Below are 13,961 nucleotides of genomic sequence, written 5' to 3'. Positions count from 1 at the left end.
AAGGACTAAGTCAAAAACGGCTATGGAAAATATAATCAAAACGACTAAATATTGGTGTAGAGAGGGGAAAAAAATCCCATAGTATTAGGACGTATGTTTTGTACAACTGAAAGCATATAACAAGACACCAGTGGTTAATTCTTACTAGAATGTGTTCGGGAACTGGTCAAAACGACCAATGGAAAGTTAACGGGCCAGTGGAAAGTCAAAAAGGCCATAGACTTAAGTCAAAAGGGTCAAACCTTTAGAAGTAAGCTTCAAAGAAATTTATGGGTCAGGTGTAGTCTTGAAGAATAATCAAACATGATATGGAACTTTATAGGATGGCATTTAGAACATATTGCTTATCCTATTTTCTTTACTATTTGTATTTTCACACTGAGTTCATTTACTTAAGTCATTCTTTCAACTTCGAAAGAGAATTGACAAATATATACAATTACAAAATTCTTTGTAACAAGCCCATTTACTGACTCAGGCCAAAACATCTCTTTCTTTGATCAAACCAGTGAAAATAGGGTCATAGTAAATATGGTAATGTGTCAAAATGGCCATAAAACATCCATGTCAAAATGGCCACAAACTTCTAGTAAAAATGGCCCTTGGAAAAGTAAAAATGGCCATACATTATTATCATAGTCATTCCAATGATTCCAAGAAGATGCCCTCCGTGGCTTGCGACATAGACTCAGCAAACTTGACGAATCCCTAGACACCAGCCTCACTACTGACTCCATCCATAATCAACCTAACCTCAGCCTGCATTGAATCAACCTACTTCACTTGGGAGGAAGAAATCTATGAACAAATACAAACACTGCCCATGCGTTCACTACTGTCACCTATCCCCAGTGAAATATACCTCATGGACCTTGAAGGGAAAGCCCTACTGACTTCACTGTGAAACCCATGTGTTGGCATCGTAAGGTTAACAACATGTTTGTCATCTTCCACCCTGGCCAAGGACCAGCTACTACAGCACCTGAACAGCAACACCACCGCATTAAATTTACTATGGAACCTGAAACTAACAACACTAACAACTAACGCTGCCCTTCCTTGACATCCTTGTGACTAGCCTCTCTGCCAACACACTCCAGACCACTGTTTACTGACACACACCAACCAATATATGAACTACCACTCCAACCATCCACCGAGGGTAAAGACTGGCATAATATCCACTCACTAGGAGAGCCAAGAACATCTGCTCTACTAATTTCCAAGAAGAATTAAACCATCTCAAAGACAGCGCCGTTCATTGGCCTCAATGATTATTCACCCGCTTTAGTCAACAGGACCATTGCTTCCACCCTAACAGCATCATCTGAGCCACCAAGAACAAGAACAGAGCCAGCACCGATAAAAATCTCCATCCTCTACATTGGAAAAACTTCACACCAGATTACCAGACTCTGGAAGCAGCAGGCCGGTATAGAGACCACATTCTCCACCTCATGAACTCTTAACAACCTTCTACAGGCCAAAAGCAGAAAATCCAATCCAAGGGATGTTGTCTACAAAACTGACTGTAACTGTGGACAATCATATATTGGCGAAACATCCAGGCCAGTCAACACCCGAGTGAAAGAGCACCAGGCATCAACACACAAATCCGACAACAAATGAGCTATAGCAGAACATATTCAGTCCAACCCCAGTCACCAAATCAACTGGACAGAATGCACACTACTGTCCACCAACCAACCCGACTTCACCAAACGGAAATTAACAGAGGCCATCCAAATCAAGACACACCGACCCCTGATCAACAGAGATCAAGGTTACTTCATCTCGTCAGCATATCACAAACTCATCGAAGAACGTTAAATGCTTGTAAACATGCCCCATTCTCCTGCTCTGTACACCCCACTGGTCTCGTTGTGCTACCTATGGCCGCTGGCCTCCACATGTAATCCCTAGTCATCACATTGGTCCTGTTCTTCCATACAACCTATCAACCATCTTGTATAAACATGTCCCTACTCTCCTGCCTGTATATTTATATGCACCATCCTGTCTTATCTCATATTTGCTCAACAACGATACAAGAACCTGTATCCAAATATCGCTTCACCTGATTAAAGAAGTTGCTCATTCATAAAGTTTGTCCTTATCTAATTCACCAACTTCTAAACATGCCAGTCAAAGAAGTTAAAAAGATGTGTTGCTTTGAATTGCCTGTCCCTTTTAAATGATTGAGAAGATTTAGTTATAAAAATGGCAAATATGCAAACATGGCCGTTTGAAATATATGCACCACAAATACACTCAGCTCCCCATTGATTGTTCTGGATGCAATTATGTTTGGCACCTGTGATCTCTAAGGTTTTTTTAAAATGAAAGGATAGCTGCATATGGGGCAGGTTTTGAGTGTTGTGTCCATTCTTGCGTTTTCACCACAGGCCAACTTCTGATTTCCTTTGAAATGGTTGAAACCTCACACACTAGATCAGTTCCATTTTCATCCATTCAAGGCCGTTTATGCTAGTGAAATATATGAGCTGTTTTGGCTAAGGGTCGTTTTGTAATTAAGATGGCGCTTTCGCTGAAGGAACTGGCATCTCTTCTAAGGTTTGGGTTGCTTTGATTGCATGTACTATGCAGAGATTCTAAAACACATTATGTTAAAGTTGTCCTACCACATTGTTTATGTAGCTATGCAAGCCTAACCGGAACAAAGAAGGCTAACTGAAAAGGTGTTCCTGAAAGTTCTATTTTCGATCACGAGTTTCATCGTGATGACAAAATTATTCGCGATATTTCATAAATGGCGGAAGTAAACACAAGACCGTTTGAAAGCTTTAAACAGCGCTATTTCAAGAAAAGAATAATGTCATACCTCTGTATTTGGTCAAGTTCACCTTGGATCGTATGCAGGCTACAATCCTTTGTGGAATTTATCCATATAATTTTCTAACATAATCTGGTCATATTTGTTCAGGCATCAGGATAGATTGTGATCGTCGCTGTAGTGTTCTTTTGATGTGTAGCTATGCACTGTCAGTAATATTAAGATTTGGAGACTGCAACAGGGATTGGGAAAGAGAACTTTGACAATGGGCCATTTTCAGGATTAGTTGCCATTTTCTGAATTTAGAATGGGCCATTGCCATTGTGTCAGTAGTAAATTTAAAAAGGGCCATTTTCCATTCTAGTTTACAAAATGGCCCATGGCACTGCCTTTCCTAATCCCAGCTGCAATTTACAGCAATGTCATGCTTGTATTCCTGAATAATTTGTAGCTGATGCTCTGGGGTGTTGTCATCTTGAAACAGTTACTTGCTAGCGACCAGTTATTGCCATGTAATAGTTATTGCCAACACCTGGCTGCAGTGCTTGCGCTGACAGCTTTACTTGTGTTTCCGTAGTATTTCACACACTGACACATAAAAAAACCCCGAATGTTACTAGAGTTAGAATTACTGAGAGTATTTTACATTGTAGTCGTTATATGAATCCCAAGGAAGAAGAGACCCAAACACGTCGGGGTATGTCACGTGACCATTAAGGTGTTGACGTGAAATTTCATAAACAATGAGAATTGAATGAAAATCATCCTGGCTGTGTTGTGAATCTGTGACTTGACAATTCAGTCCACAAAAGGTGCAGATTTTAATTTGTCTGAACATACCCATAATGCCAACAGTCAATGAACTGACCCAAATTTCCATCTCCGGTTCATGAACTCGACAAATACCATGCAGACGATACTGACAAAATATAACTGTCAGTTTTCACCTTTATCTTTGCGTTTTTCCCCAAGAAAACAAAGATTGCCAAAATTGCAAACAACTACTCAAAATGTTAAGTTTGATAAGTTCAACCCCGCAGTGACATCTCCATATTCCCATCAGCTTATATCAACATCTGTCAACATTCACAGTTAGAGTGAGTTTTGTTCTTTGAAACTTCTTTTCTATTAAACAAATTCCAATTATGAAATTTCTTCAATATGTCAAGGTTTGAAACACAATAGTTTTATTACCAAGTTTATTTCAAATTAGGTGAATAACATAAAAACTTCAGAAATGGCGATAATTGGCTTGTTAGTTGTAGGCAAAGCACAATCTACACTACCGCACTTCCTGTTGAACGTGTTTTGGACAAACACAATCGACAACTGTAAACAAGCAGAAAACATCTGTGAATAGTTGATCTATCATCAAGATAAGTTTTATTTAATTGTTTTATGAAATAATGGAGAAAATTGTTAAAAAAACGCTTAAGAAAGGCTATAACTGGTCACTAGCCAGTATGGTTTGTTGTTGAAGTGCCGAGCTAGAAGGGGCCAGAGGTTGTCTTCAAGCCTGGCCTGTTTTGAGTGAACCATGTATTCAGGACGATAGGCTTCATGCACACTTCTCCCAAGGAAAACTCTTCCATTCTGACCAATAAGTACCTGCGATTCACCACTGAATATCACCTGTTTCCACTGATTATGCACTGTTCAAATTCTCCTTTCCAAGCCACAGTGAAGTCGTTTCCTTCTGTTCACTTCCTTCATAGCAAGGCACTTTCTGATAACCCAACAAACGCACCATTCCGATGCAAAACTCTTAGAATTGTTCTAATGTTTACTTGTTGATGTTGACCAACAATATAATCATGGGTAATACCTCTTAGAATATTAAATCTATTCTTGTAGACTCTCCTCAAGAAAACATGTTGACTATGAATACTCACTTGTCTTGGCTTATCAAGATTCAAATATTTTTTCCAAACATACCAAATTGTTCATTCAGGTACACCTAATAATCTCCCAATGTCAGACGTTTTCTTACCATGCCGTTTCAAATCGACGATTAGTTCTTTTGTACTGCTGTTGAGTTCCTTTGAGTTTTTGCTGACAGTTTCTGTATTCTGTATGACGTCATTGCACATGAGGACTAAATGCATATCAAGCTCACAAGCGACATATCAAACATGAATATATTTTCAGTATTTGCAAAGTAAGAGACAAAATAGGAGACGTTGCAATCAAAGCTGAATGGCCATTTTTGAAAATTCGTGAATACTTTTGTCATCACACTGTAGCTATACTGGCTATCGAACACTTATCACTGCGTAATTGTTGTCGCCAATACATAAGTGTCATGCACTCTCAGTTCCACTCATTTAGCATATTCACCCAAACTCAAACTATAGACAGCAAATGCAATGAAGCATGTGAACAGTGTAAGATAATATAAGGTAAGAAAATACTTTATTATCCATCAGGAAATTTTTGTTACATTGTAAAAGACGAGACAAAACAAGGTATCACATTTCAGAAAGCACTGGGATAGTAAACCTTACGAGGCAGCTAACACTTAAGTGTTACCCCCAATTAGATCCTCAAACCAGTAATTACACTACAGGGAGTGTGGATTGAGTGTTGAAAGCCTGACCTTATGTGCGCACTGATGCTAATAATATAAGGGTAATGCTATTTTTCAGGGCATTATCATTTGAGGTCTTTCATTAACTGCCCAATGAAGGAAGGCAGTTGAAAAGACCAAGGGCTCCTGCAAATGATGATGCCCTGAGAAATAGTTATTATGGCTAAAATGAATGGAATTTTTGATAAAATAAGAATAAAAACAAAAGCATTGGTTTGGAAGCATTTACTGCTACAACAAATGGTGGAGGTCACTGATACACATTTTACAAATATAGACACATCACAGAACAATGCAGATGACGTCACTATTGAGAGTGGCGACATTCGACCTTGAGCTTTGCCCATACTACCAGCCACCATTGTTTTCAGTGTTCAACAATGTTCGACTTCCAGTCGATATTTTAATTGCTGTATGTTGTAATTTATGGTACAAATGTTATGGTTGGCACTGGCAAGAAAGTGCATAATGGCACAGGTACATGTGATGAATGTGAGCCATATATATTGTCAATAATGAGCTCAAGTTCAAAGGTAATTGAACTTCAACAGCTGAGCTACTTATGATGTCACCTAACAATGGGCTTGATAATGGCACATTGTCAAGCATTTTACGGGGTATTATCAAGTTACAGTGGCCCACTCATTTCTGATAATGTGCAGGTGTTTTAATGATAATTCTATCCATGTTAGCTATATGAGGGAGATAACTGCATGGATGCTAGAAGCATGGGATGTTACTCGCACCATACTGTAATCAAAATTTTTGTTACTTTGTATGATGCAGTAATAAACGTTCCATCACTGAATTCAAGGGACGTGTACAACTGCCCGTCTCAGAATTGCAGTGTTTCTGTCCATTTCATGAACATATGATATCCCTTTTGCATCCTAACCACATCCTTCAACAAGTGAGACATACGCCAGTTTGCTGACAGAGGATCTTCAAGGCCACTTGCCTTATGTAAACAAATACTGTCAATATCATCTTCTTGATATCTACTGAAAAAGCCACATGTAGAGACACATGTTCACAAGTTATGGGCAATGTTTGTGGACCTGTAACGTCACAGAAATTCTGAAGGCATACAGACCACATCTGCAACATTATTCAAGAGACTGCTTCCTGCAGTCGAACTTTCAGCATCCCCATCTGGAAACAATAGAATGGTCTGACAAATGGCAACGTAATAAACGTACATCAGAGTGACACAAGCACAACTATGGTAGCAAGTCAAAAACTTCAGACAATCAGCCTCATTCATGCAGTCTGAAAATGAGTTTACTGAAGTGTTTCTATGACCTGGAATGTAATCTGTACATAGAAGTTAATTCTCACTTTTTGACACCAAAGTCAAAGTAACCAGTTCATAACTGTTGGTGTTTTATATGACCCTTGTTTATAAAGGCCTCTGCAGCTTGATTGTCAGTCTTTACAACTATTTTCTTAACATGGCAGTTATGACAGCATCTGTTAGCAGCCAGTCTGTTAGCAGCCAGGGAGACAGAGTCTCCCTAACGTTGATGCGAAGGTCACTTATCTTTCTCACATCTGCGTTCTAGTTGATGTAGAAGTCCCTATTATAATGACCTCCAGCACCCTCATTGCATGCCTTAGTGAACATGCTCTGTACAGGGCACTTTTAACAAACCCAATAAGCAGAGCTTGAGAATATTCCTCAAGTGAGTCAAAGTTAATGGGGAAATTGTCAATATTCGCAAGAACATCTATATCACATTCTTTTTGCATCATTCGACACACAGATGCACTCAAAGTTTGGAAGATTCGACAACTCTTAGATGCACTGAACACAAGTTTTCTGTCATACATGTATGTTATGTCAGACTAGCCCTCAAAGCACAAGTATAATCCTGTCAGCACGTAATATCTGGGGTGTATGTTGACCTGTGTTGTGTATCAAACAATCATTACCTTTGTCTTTTGGGAACCCAAACTACTCACACTTGAGGGCTGGGAATTGGATATCACATTAATCACCCAATGACAATACTTCTTTAATCTGTTTTCTGTTTCCTGACAATCAGTTAAAGCTGATTTATGATTATATGTAAACACTTGGGGTACTGGAGCATTTTTAACGTCTGCTAATTCAAATCCATATTTCACCACTGACAAAATATAATATCTATCTGGGTCATTTTGTGGTAACATACGATCCCAAGCCATGTACAAACTGGAATATCTTAAGAACCATTTGCTAGATTCTTGTCATAAGTAGTATAGGGAATGGGGGTTTTAAAACACTTTCAAGAAAAGTCTCTACAAAGCCTTATTTACTAAATAAGGCTTTGGTTGGGCCCTTAGCTCTTGCTACTATTACCCCTACTACTTAACGTGTGTTGGAGGTAACACTGTGCCTATGTCACGTTTATATCGATGAAACAGTTTAACGTGAACCGCCTACGATCACTTTGGTGTTCGTAATAAAGGCTTGCTGGGCTTTTTGTATCCCCTGTTCTATGTACTTTTTTTTCTCGTCCTCGCTGATAGCAGACTTATGAGACTTGGATCGAATATCTTGTTTCATTCCGTTATATTTTGTGAGTTCAGAGAGGATTGAACGAAACTCCTCTTCTGAGATCTTACTGTCAGAGAGTGCCGTGGAAATACGCTCACTCACTGTGTTGAGCTTTGCTTCGGCCAGAACCCTGATCTCGTCGTGTTTCAATGCCTTACGATGCAGTCTGCGTGATACTAACTTAAGCGCCAACCCTAACACCCCTGCCATCCCAGCCGTTATTTCAATATCTAGCACTATAGGTGCATCCATGATGGTAGCTAACAACCCAACACCTGCCGCCCCTAGTCCCATGCTGGTTGCCATAAGGGTAGTGTCAGCCCCGTCCACGATATTGAAAGCTCTATGGTACTTCTTACATAGTGCTTTCCGCGTGTCACGGTCTTGTTCTAGTTGACGTTTCACATCACATAACTGCCTCAAGCGGAACCCATCTACGGTTTCCAGCGTCTTCGCTACTTCCTCTACGACTGGGTACAGACCCATCCTATAATATATATTTTGAAAGATATTTTAATTGGGTTTCAGTTAAAAGTCTATCAATGAATTTGAAGTCTACAAGTTCTAGACCATCAGTTATGGTAATAGGTGAGAGTCTAATAAACTTTTCTGTTGTAATAAAAACCCCACTGAGGCTTATTAAGCGGTTTGTAGGACCCGTGGGGGCGGGGGTATTCCGTTGTATAAAAATACGGCAATATTGGTCTACGTGTTCGTCAAACCAGTGTATTGACACCCCGGGTAAAATTTGGTGTACTCTTGAGGTGTTTTCATTGTCTGAATAAAAGAAGACTTCTATGATGAGTGTGTAAGGGGAGGATAGTCTATCAAGAGACCACGTGTTCAAATAATTATTGCTAAATGTTAATTTATTGTTTGATCCAGCACTTAACCTATTTATTTTGGCATACAAATGTAGCGGGGTTGCTACGGTACCCTCCGGAATGAAATCCCCGACCCAGATACCGTTGTTCCTAATCTTAGAGACCCACGTATCTTCGTTTAATGTGATATAAGGTGAGGTGAGTGTTAAGTTGATCAGCCATTTGGGCTCTTTTAAATCTGATAACGGCACCCGTCTGTACACGTTGTCTTTAAAGTGCAGGATGTATAATTCATCTTCCTCACCAGGCTGATCGAATCCCTCCGTATCTCCTAGGTCGTTAAGCGTAGTGTTGGGACGATGACTGGTCATTATTATACTATTACGATATAATTTCCAACTGGTTTTCTGATAATAATTCAGGGGTGAACTTCATACCCATGAAGTGTATGTTGTCAGGCAGGAAGATCTTGGTTAGTGATATCTTGTTTTCCACGATCACGTTGACCCCCTGCAGACTGGTGTTGGAGCCGACACCCACCCGCACGTAAACGTTGCAAACTTGATACTGGTGTCGTTTCCCCCACCCAAGTTTGATCCCCTTCACGATCTCGACATCATTCCCCGATGGTTCCCCTAGGTAGACTTTGATGATCAGTGTTGAGTTTGCCGGTAGACTCTCTAGTATACTGACCACGCCTTCGAATTCAGACACCAACTGTAATGTCACGTTTTGTATGGCCGGTTTACTCGATAGCATGTGGGCTGCCATAGTGTCGAGTGGGCTGACGACTACGCTACGTCTCTGAGTTGGGACGTAAGCCACGAGCAGGGTTCCATTGTTCACGACTTTGTTTAGGTGGTTGTCTTTGTTATCCGTGAACACGTAGGGGGAGCCGAGCCTAATATTGAGAAACCAGTCGTTATCGGGTAACAACACCCACTTGTCATCTTCGGTGAAGACGAGCATATATGGCTTGTTTCGGGCGACGGTAGTGCTCTCAACATCGTCTTAAGTCGAACAGTTTACCCCCGAACGATGGGTATATTATCCAGTTATTACCGGTGTTGACAAGGGCGTACTTAGTGTTGACTGTTGCTCTTGTGGTATCTACTATATCACTTAGGGTTCCACCGGAGGTGACTTCAACGCGTTTGTAAATGTTGTTTTTCAGTTGCAAGGCGTACAATTTACCATCTACTCCGGGAGCGTCGAAACCGCGCGTGTCTCCGAGGTCGGAGATCCCGATATTTACGCATTTTTTCACTCCGGGCCCTTGTGCGCTGGTCATTTTACGTGAAGCGTTAAGCTGAGGTATCCTATATTTACAGGATTATGATTTATATCTAACACCGATATTGTCAGCTCAGGTATGTTGCCCTGGGTTAATCTCTTATACTGCCGTGGTGAAAACGACTCGGTTCTACCGTCGTTGTATTTCTCAGTTTTCACCGGCACTGCTCTCAGTATAGTGGAAGGGTGACCTCCTTGAATGTTGTACGTTGTGCTCACCTGACCGAGATGAATGTACAGCTCTCGGTACGGTACTAGATCGGGTAACTTCGTGCCTGTGACGGTTGTTGTTGGTTTTATCTCGTCAGGAGACATACCGAGTATCCTCGCTAATGGTCGGCCGAGCCTCAAGGGGTTTCTTCCGTTGTTGATTAACACCACTGTACCGTTTGAGTCATTCATCTTGAGTTCGGCTCCCAGGGGTTTGAAGACCTCGTCGTTTAGAGAGCACACGCTGTAGTAGCCTTCAGTTATCTGGCTGCGAGTTCCACTGACGAACAGCTTATTGTTGCTGGCGTTGATGTTAGTCCATTGCGGTAGGTAGGTGATATCGCAGAGTGCGACTTCGAGTTGGCCTGACGTGTTATCGATCGCGTGCGTCAGCTGAACGGCCTCACCGCTCGTTATTCCTGGAAGTGTTATGTACATATTATAATATATAATTTATATATTATAATATGGACTTAGCACACTTGGTGGTAGGTAGTACGGGGTTTAAAACAACCTTTATTAATATCTTTGAAAACTATATCGTGACCGTTAATAACGCGCAGGCGGTGGTAAACTGGAATCAAAACCCAATGCAGTTTTGGCAGAACCAACTCAACTTTGCTGTGTGGTGTGCGACGACAGGGTCGGGTGTGACACTAGACTACGGTATAGACGAACTGAGTAAGGCAGTCATTTTGTTTCATATTTATTATCAAACGAGACGAATATTGAAGGAAATAAGTGCTCCTCTTCCCCAAGATAAAGCGTGGAGTATGACGAATAACCCCTATGATAAACGCGCTTATGAACGTGTTTGTGGGGAGTTTGAGATTCCAACGAATAAAGACTTTCGCCTTCCTGGTGTTAACCATGGTCTCGGTATAGTTTACGTGTACTTCTACAGGTCCGGAACATATATGGCCGGTTCTGCAGATGGTACATACAACCCACACCGTCATACATTTACAGGTCCCACAACGAATGAAAAGATCCATGTCAGCTACATAAAGCAAACCAATCCTGATGCAGCCACAGCCTGGACTAAAATGATCTCAAAAACATCGAAAGAATTCACTCGTGCTGGTACAATACGCTTGAACGACTCGATTCGAACGTACGTGTGGGCGCTGTTGGGTGCGCAGTCGATGACGCATTCCAACATCCTCGGTAAGGGAACTGCTTACGACGCTCAGAAACAGTTCGTTGCCAACGTTGAGGATGCTATCAATTCTCCAGTTGATCTCCCGCGGGCCATCGAACGCTACCAAAACGTGTTAGAATACGCCAGATCGAAAGTCAACTACGTGTTCGGCGTGGGGCTGTACATGGCTCCGAGTGATATGCAACTGAGAGTAAAAAAAGTGGTGGGTTATAACAACAAAATAGTCATAGCCACGGCGGATCAAAAGTTGGGTATCAACCCCGATATTAACACCCCCTATATCCCACACATCCCACCACGTGAAACGGGTATAGTGGCGCCGCCCCCGGAGTCTAAAGTTCAACCAACACCACAGGAGGTGGCCCCCCATATTCAGGCCTCCAATCAGCAGCATATTGATAGTAAAACGGCCCTGGTGGTTGGTGGGGTAGCTTTGGGACTTATTTGGTTAAAAATTTCTTAGCCGCTACGTACACCAGACCCGCCACGGCGACGATGGCTGCCCACAGGTTTTGACTGAGCCACGTGGCAGTTTTAGCCAGAGCGCCCAACAACCACGAGACGATGCTACCCAGGATGCCGGGAAGGGCTTCGGCGGCTTTACCAGCCAGTTTAGCTAGACCTTCCCCGAGTTTTTTTATCCAGTCTTTAACACCACTTGAGGTTCCGCCACTTGGGGTTCCGCCGCCGGCAGGCCCCACAGTACCCCCTGTCAGTGACACCACCAGGGTTGATATGATGAAACCCAATGCAGTCAGAACGCTGGCGATGGTGATCCCTTGCTCCCGGAACAATATCCGAATCCTGTCTGCTAACGTGGTGTCTCGGTAGAGGACTTGATTGATGGTTTCCCGTATACGGCTGACCTGGGATCGAAGCTTTTCTTTGAAGGAGGATGCTGTCTCCAGCCAGGTCTGCCTTTCCTCTTCCAAATTACGTATTCGTTTCTTGATGGTGGCTTTCAGAGCCTCGTCCTCAGTTTCACCGAGTTTGTCCTTTTCATGGGCGATGTGGTCGTCTATCTCACCAATTTTGGCCGTGTTTTTCCAGAGCTGTCCATGAAGGGTTTGCATCGTCAGATCCAACCCCCGCAGTTCCCGAAAGGTAAATTCGAGACCCGGGAAGGGCTTGTTCTCGTAGTCGACCAACAACTTATTAATATCATAAGTCATGTTTTGATCTGATGTGGCGTCCCTGATGTATTGCAGACCTTGACGGACCTTCGGAGGAAGCTTAGGTCGCGCGCCACCGTAATCTATGAAACCTAGTTCATCGCGGATCAAGTCACTCCCATATCGACTGCCCAATGTTGATAAGGCAAGCGGTTCTCTCGTGCGTTTTTTCACGAGATCGATCTCCGAGCGAGCCTTCAAACGCAGCTTGCCATTGCTATCGATGGTAAACTTGGAATAGTCTCGCCACAGCGGCTTGATGTTGTCTCTATTTTCAACTGCGTTGTAATAAGCGTCGGCGGCCTGCCACGTGAGTGCGTCACCGTGCGAGAATGAGGTCTCCTGGTCATCATCGAATGCCTGGGCACTATCGCCCCGTATATCATCCATAGGTATGTCTTCATCCATTAGTATTAAAAATATATTTCATTTATATAACAATGTACGGCAGAAAATTAGATCCTTTCAGAAGATTGAGAGAGCCATTAGGAGCCAGAGCCGTGCGCCAGTCGGTGACCATCACCAACAATCCCAGCAAGATAGACCAGAATCAAACTCTGCTGGTTAGATTTCCAAACCTTGGTGAGAATGACCTCATTGTACCAGGCACTGTTCGACTGGCGTTCAATATCACGTTGACCTCCGACAACGACAAACGCGAGCTAGTGCGGAACGTGGGTCGAGCTATCATCAAGAAAACGACCGTCAAGATCAGCGGTAACGAGGTGCTGAGCATCGACGACAGCGACGTGTTTCACTGCTACGGGGATCTCTGGAAAAGCGAGGGAGAAAGAGTCAATGATGTGTACCAGGGTATCAGCAAATCAACCCGGTCGCGCATAGGGTATGCCTTCACGCCAGACCAGCTAGACAAGCTATCGGACGGTGAAAAGGCCATCGCTCGAGCATACGGGAATCGATTCTGCGTGCCGCTCGACTTCGAGTTGCTCACGGGACACGCGCCGTTTTACCAGGCCGCGCTGGGTGATAGGCTCGAATACGAGCTCACGTTTAACGACTATAGCAAAGTAGTGCGTACGCCGAACGGTGATGAGGCCAGTTATACCATAGACAACATCTCTCTGGAGTTCGACATGGTCACTAGCCCGGAGCTGGCCAGGCAGGTTCGAAGCCAGTACTCTGGGAAGATGGCTATCCTGTACGATCGCGTACTGAGACATAGATCAGTCGTGCGAGATAAGAGCGACACTGTGTGGAATATCAACCTGAACGTGCCGGCGCGATCGATGAAAGGTATCCTGGTCGTCCCCGTGGAGGATTACGAGCCATTCCGGAGGGACAGCGAGAAGTTTTTCAACCCCGAGATTGAAAAGGTGGAAGTGACCATCGAGGGCGTGCCCAACCAGCTGTTCAGTCATG

General features: G+C 42.9%; 1 protein-coding gene across 1 annotated transcript in view; it reads left to right on the top strand.

The window, feature by feature from the left end:
• The first annotated feature begins 2,489 nt into the window (after positions 1-2,489).
• Positions 2,490-13,961, top strand: part of LOC137261153 (CCR4-NOT transcription complex subunit 11-like) — a 124,374-nt gene continuing 112,902 nt past the window's right edge. Inside the window, exon 1 of the mRNA XM_067798857.1 lies at positions 2,490-2,574. Coding sequence (XP_067654958.1) covers positions 2,537-2,574 — 38 coding nt within the window. The 5' untranslated portion in view covers positions 2,490-2,536. The remainder of the gene's footprint in view (positions 2,575-13,961) is intronic.

Source organism: Haliotis asinina, chromosome 14 (genome assembly GCF_037392515.1).
Source record: "Haliotis asinina isolate JCU_RB_2024 chromosome 14, JCU_Hal_asi_v2, whole genome shotgun sequence".
NCBI lineage: Eukaryota > Metazoa > Mollusca > Gastropoda > Lepetellida > Haliotidae > Haliotis > Haliotis asinina.
The sequence above is the reverse complement of the archived record's forward strand: the minus strand, read 5'-3'. Positions and strand labels throughout refer to the sequence as shown.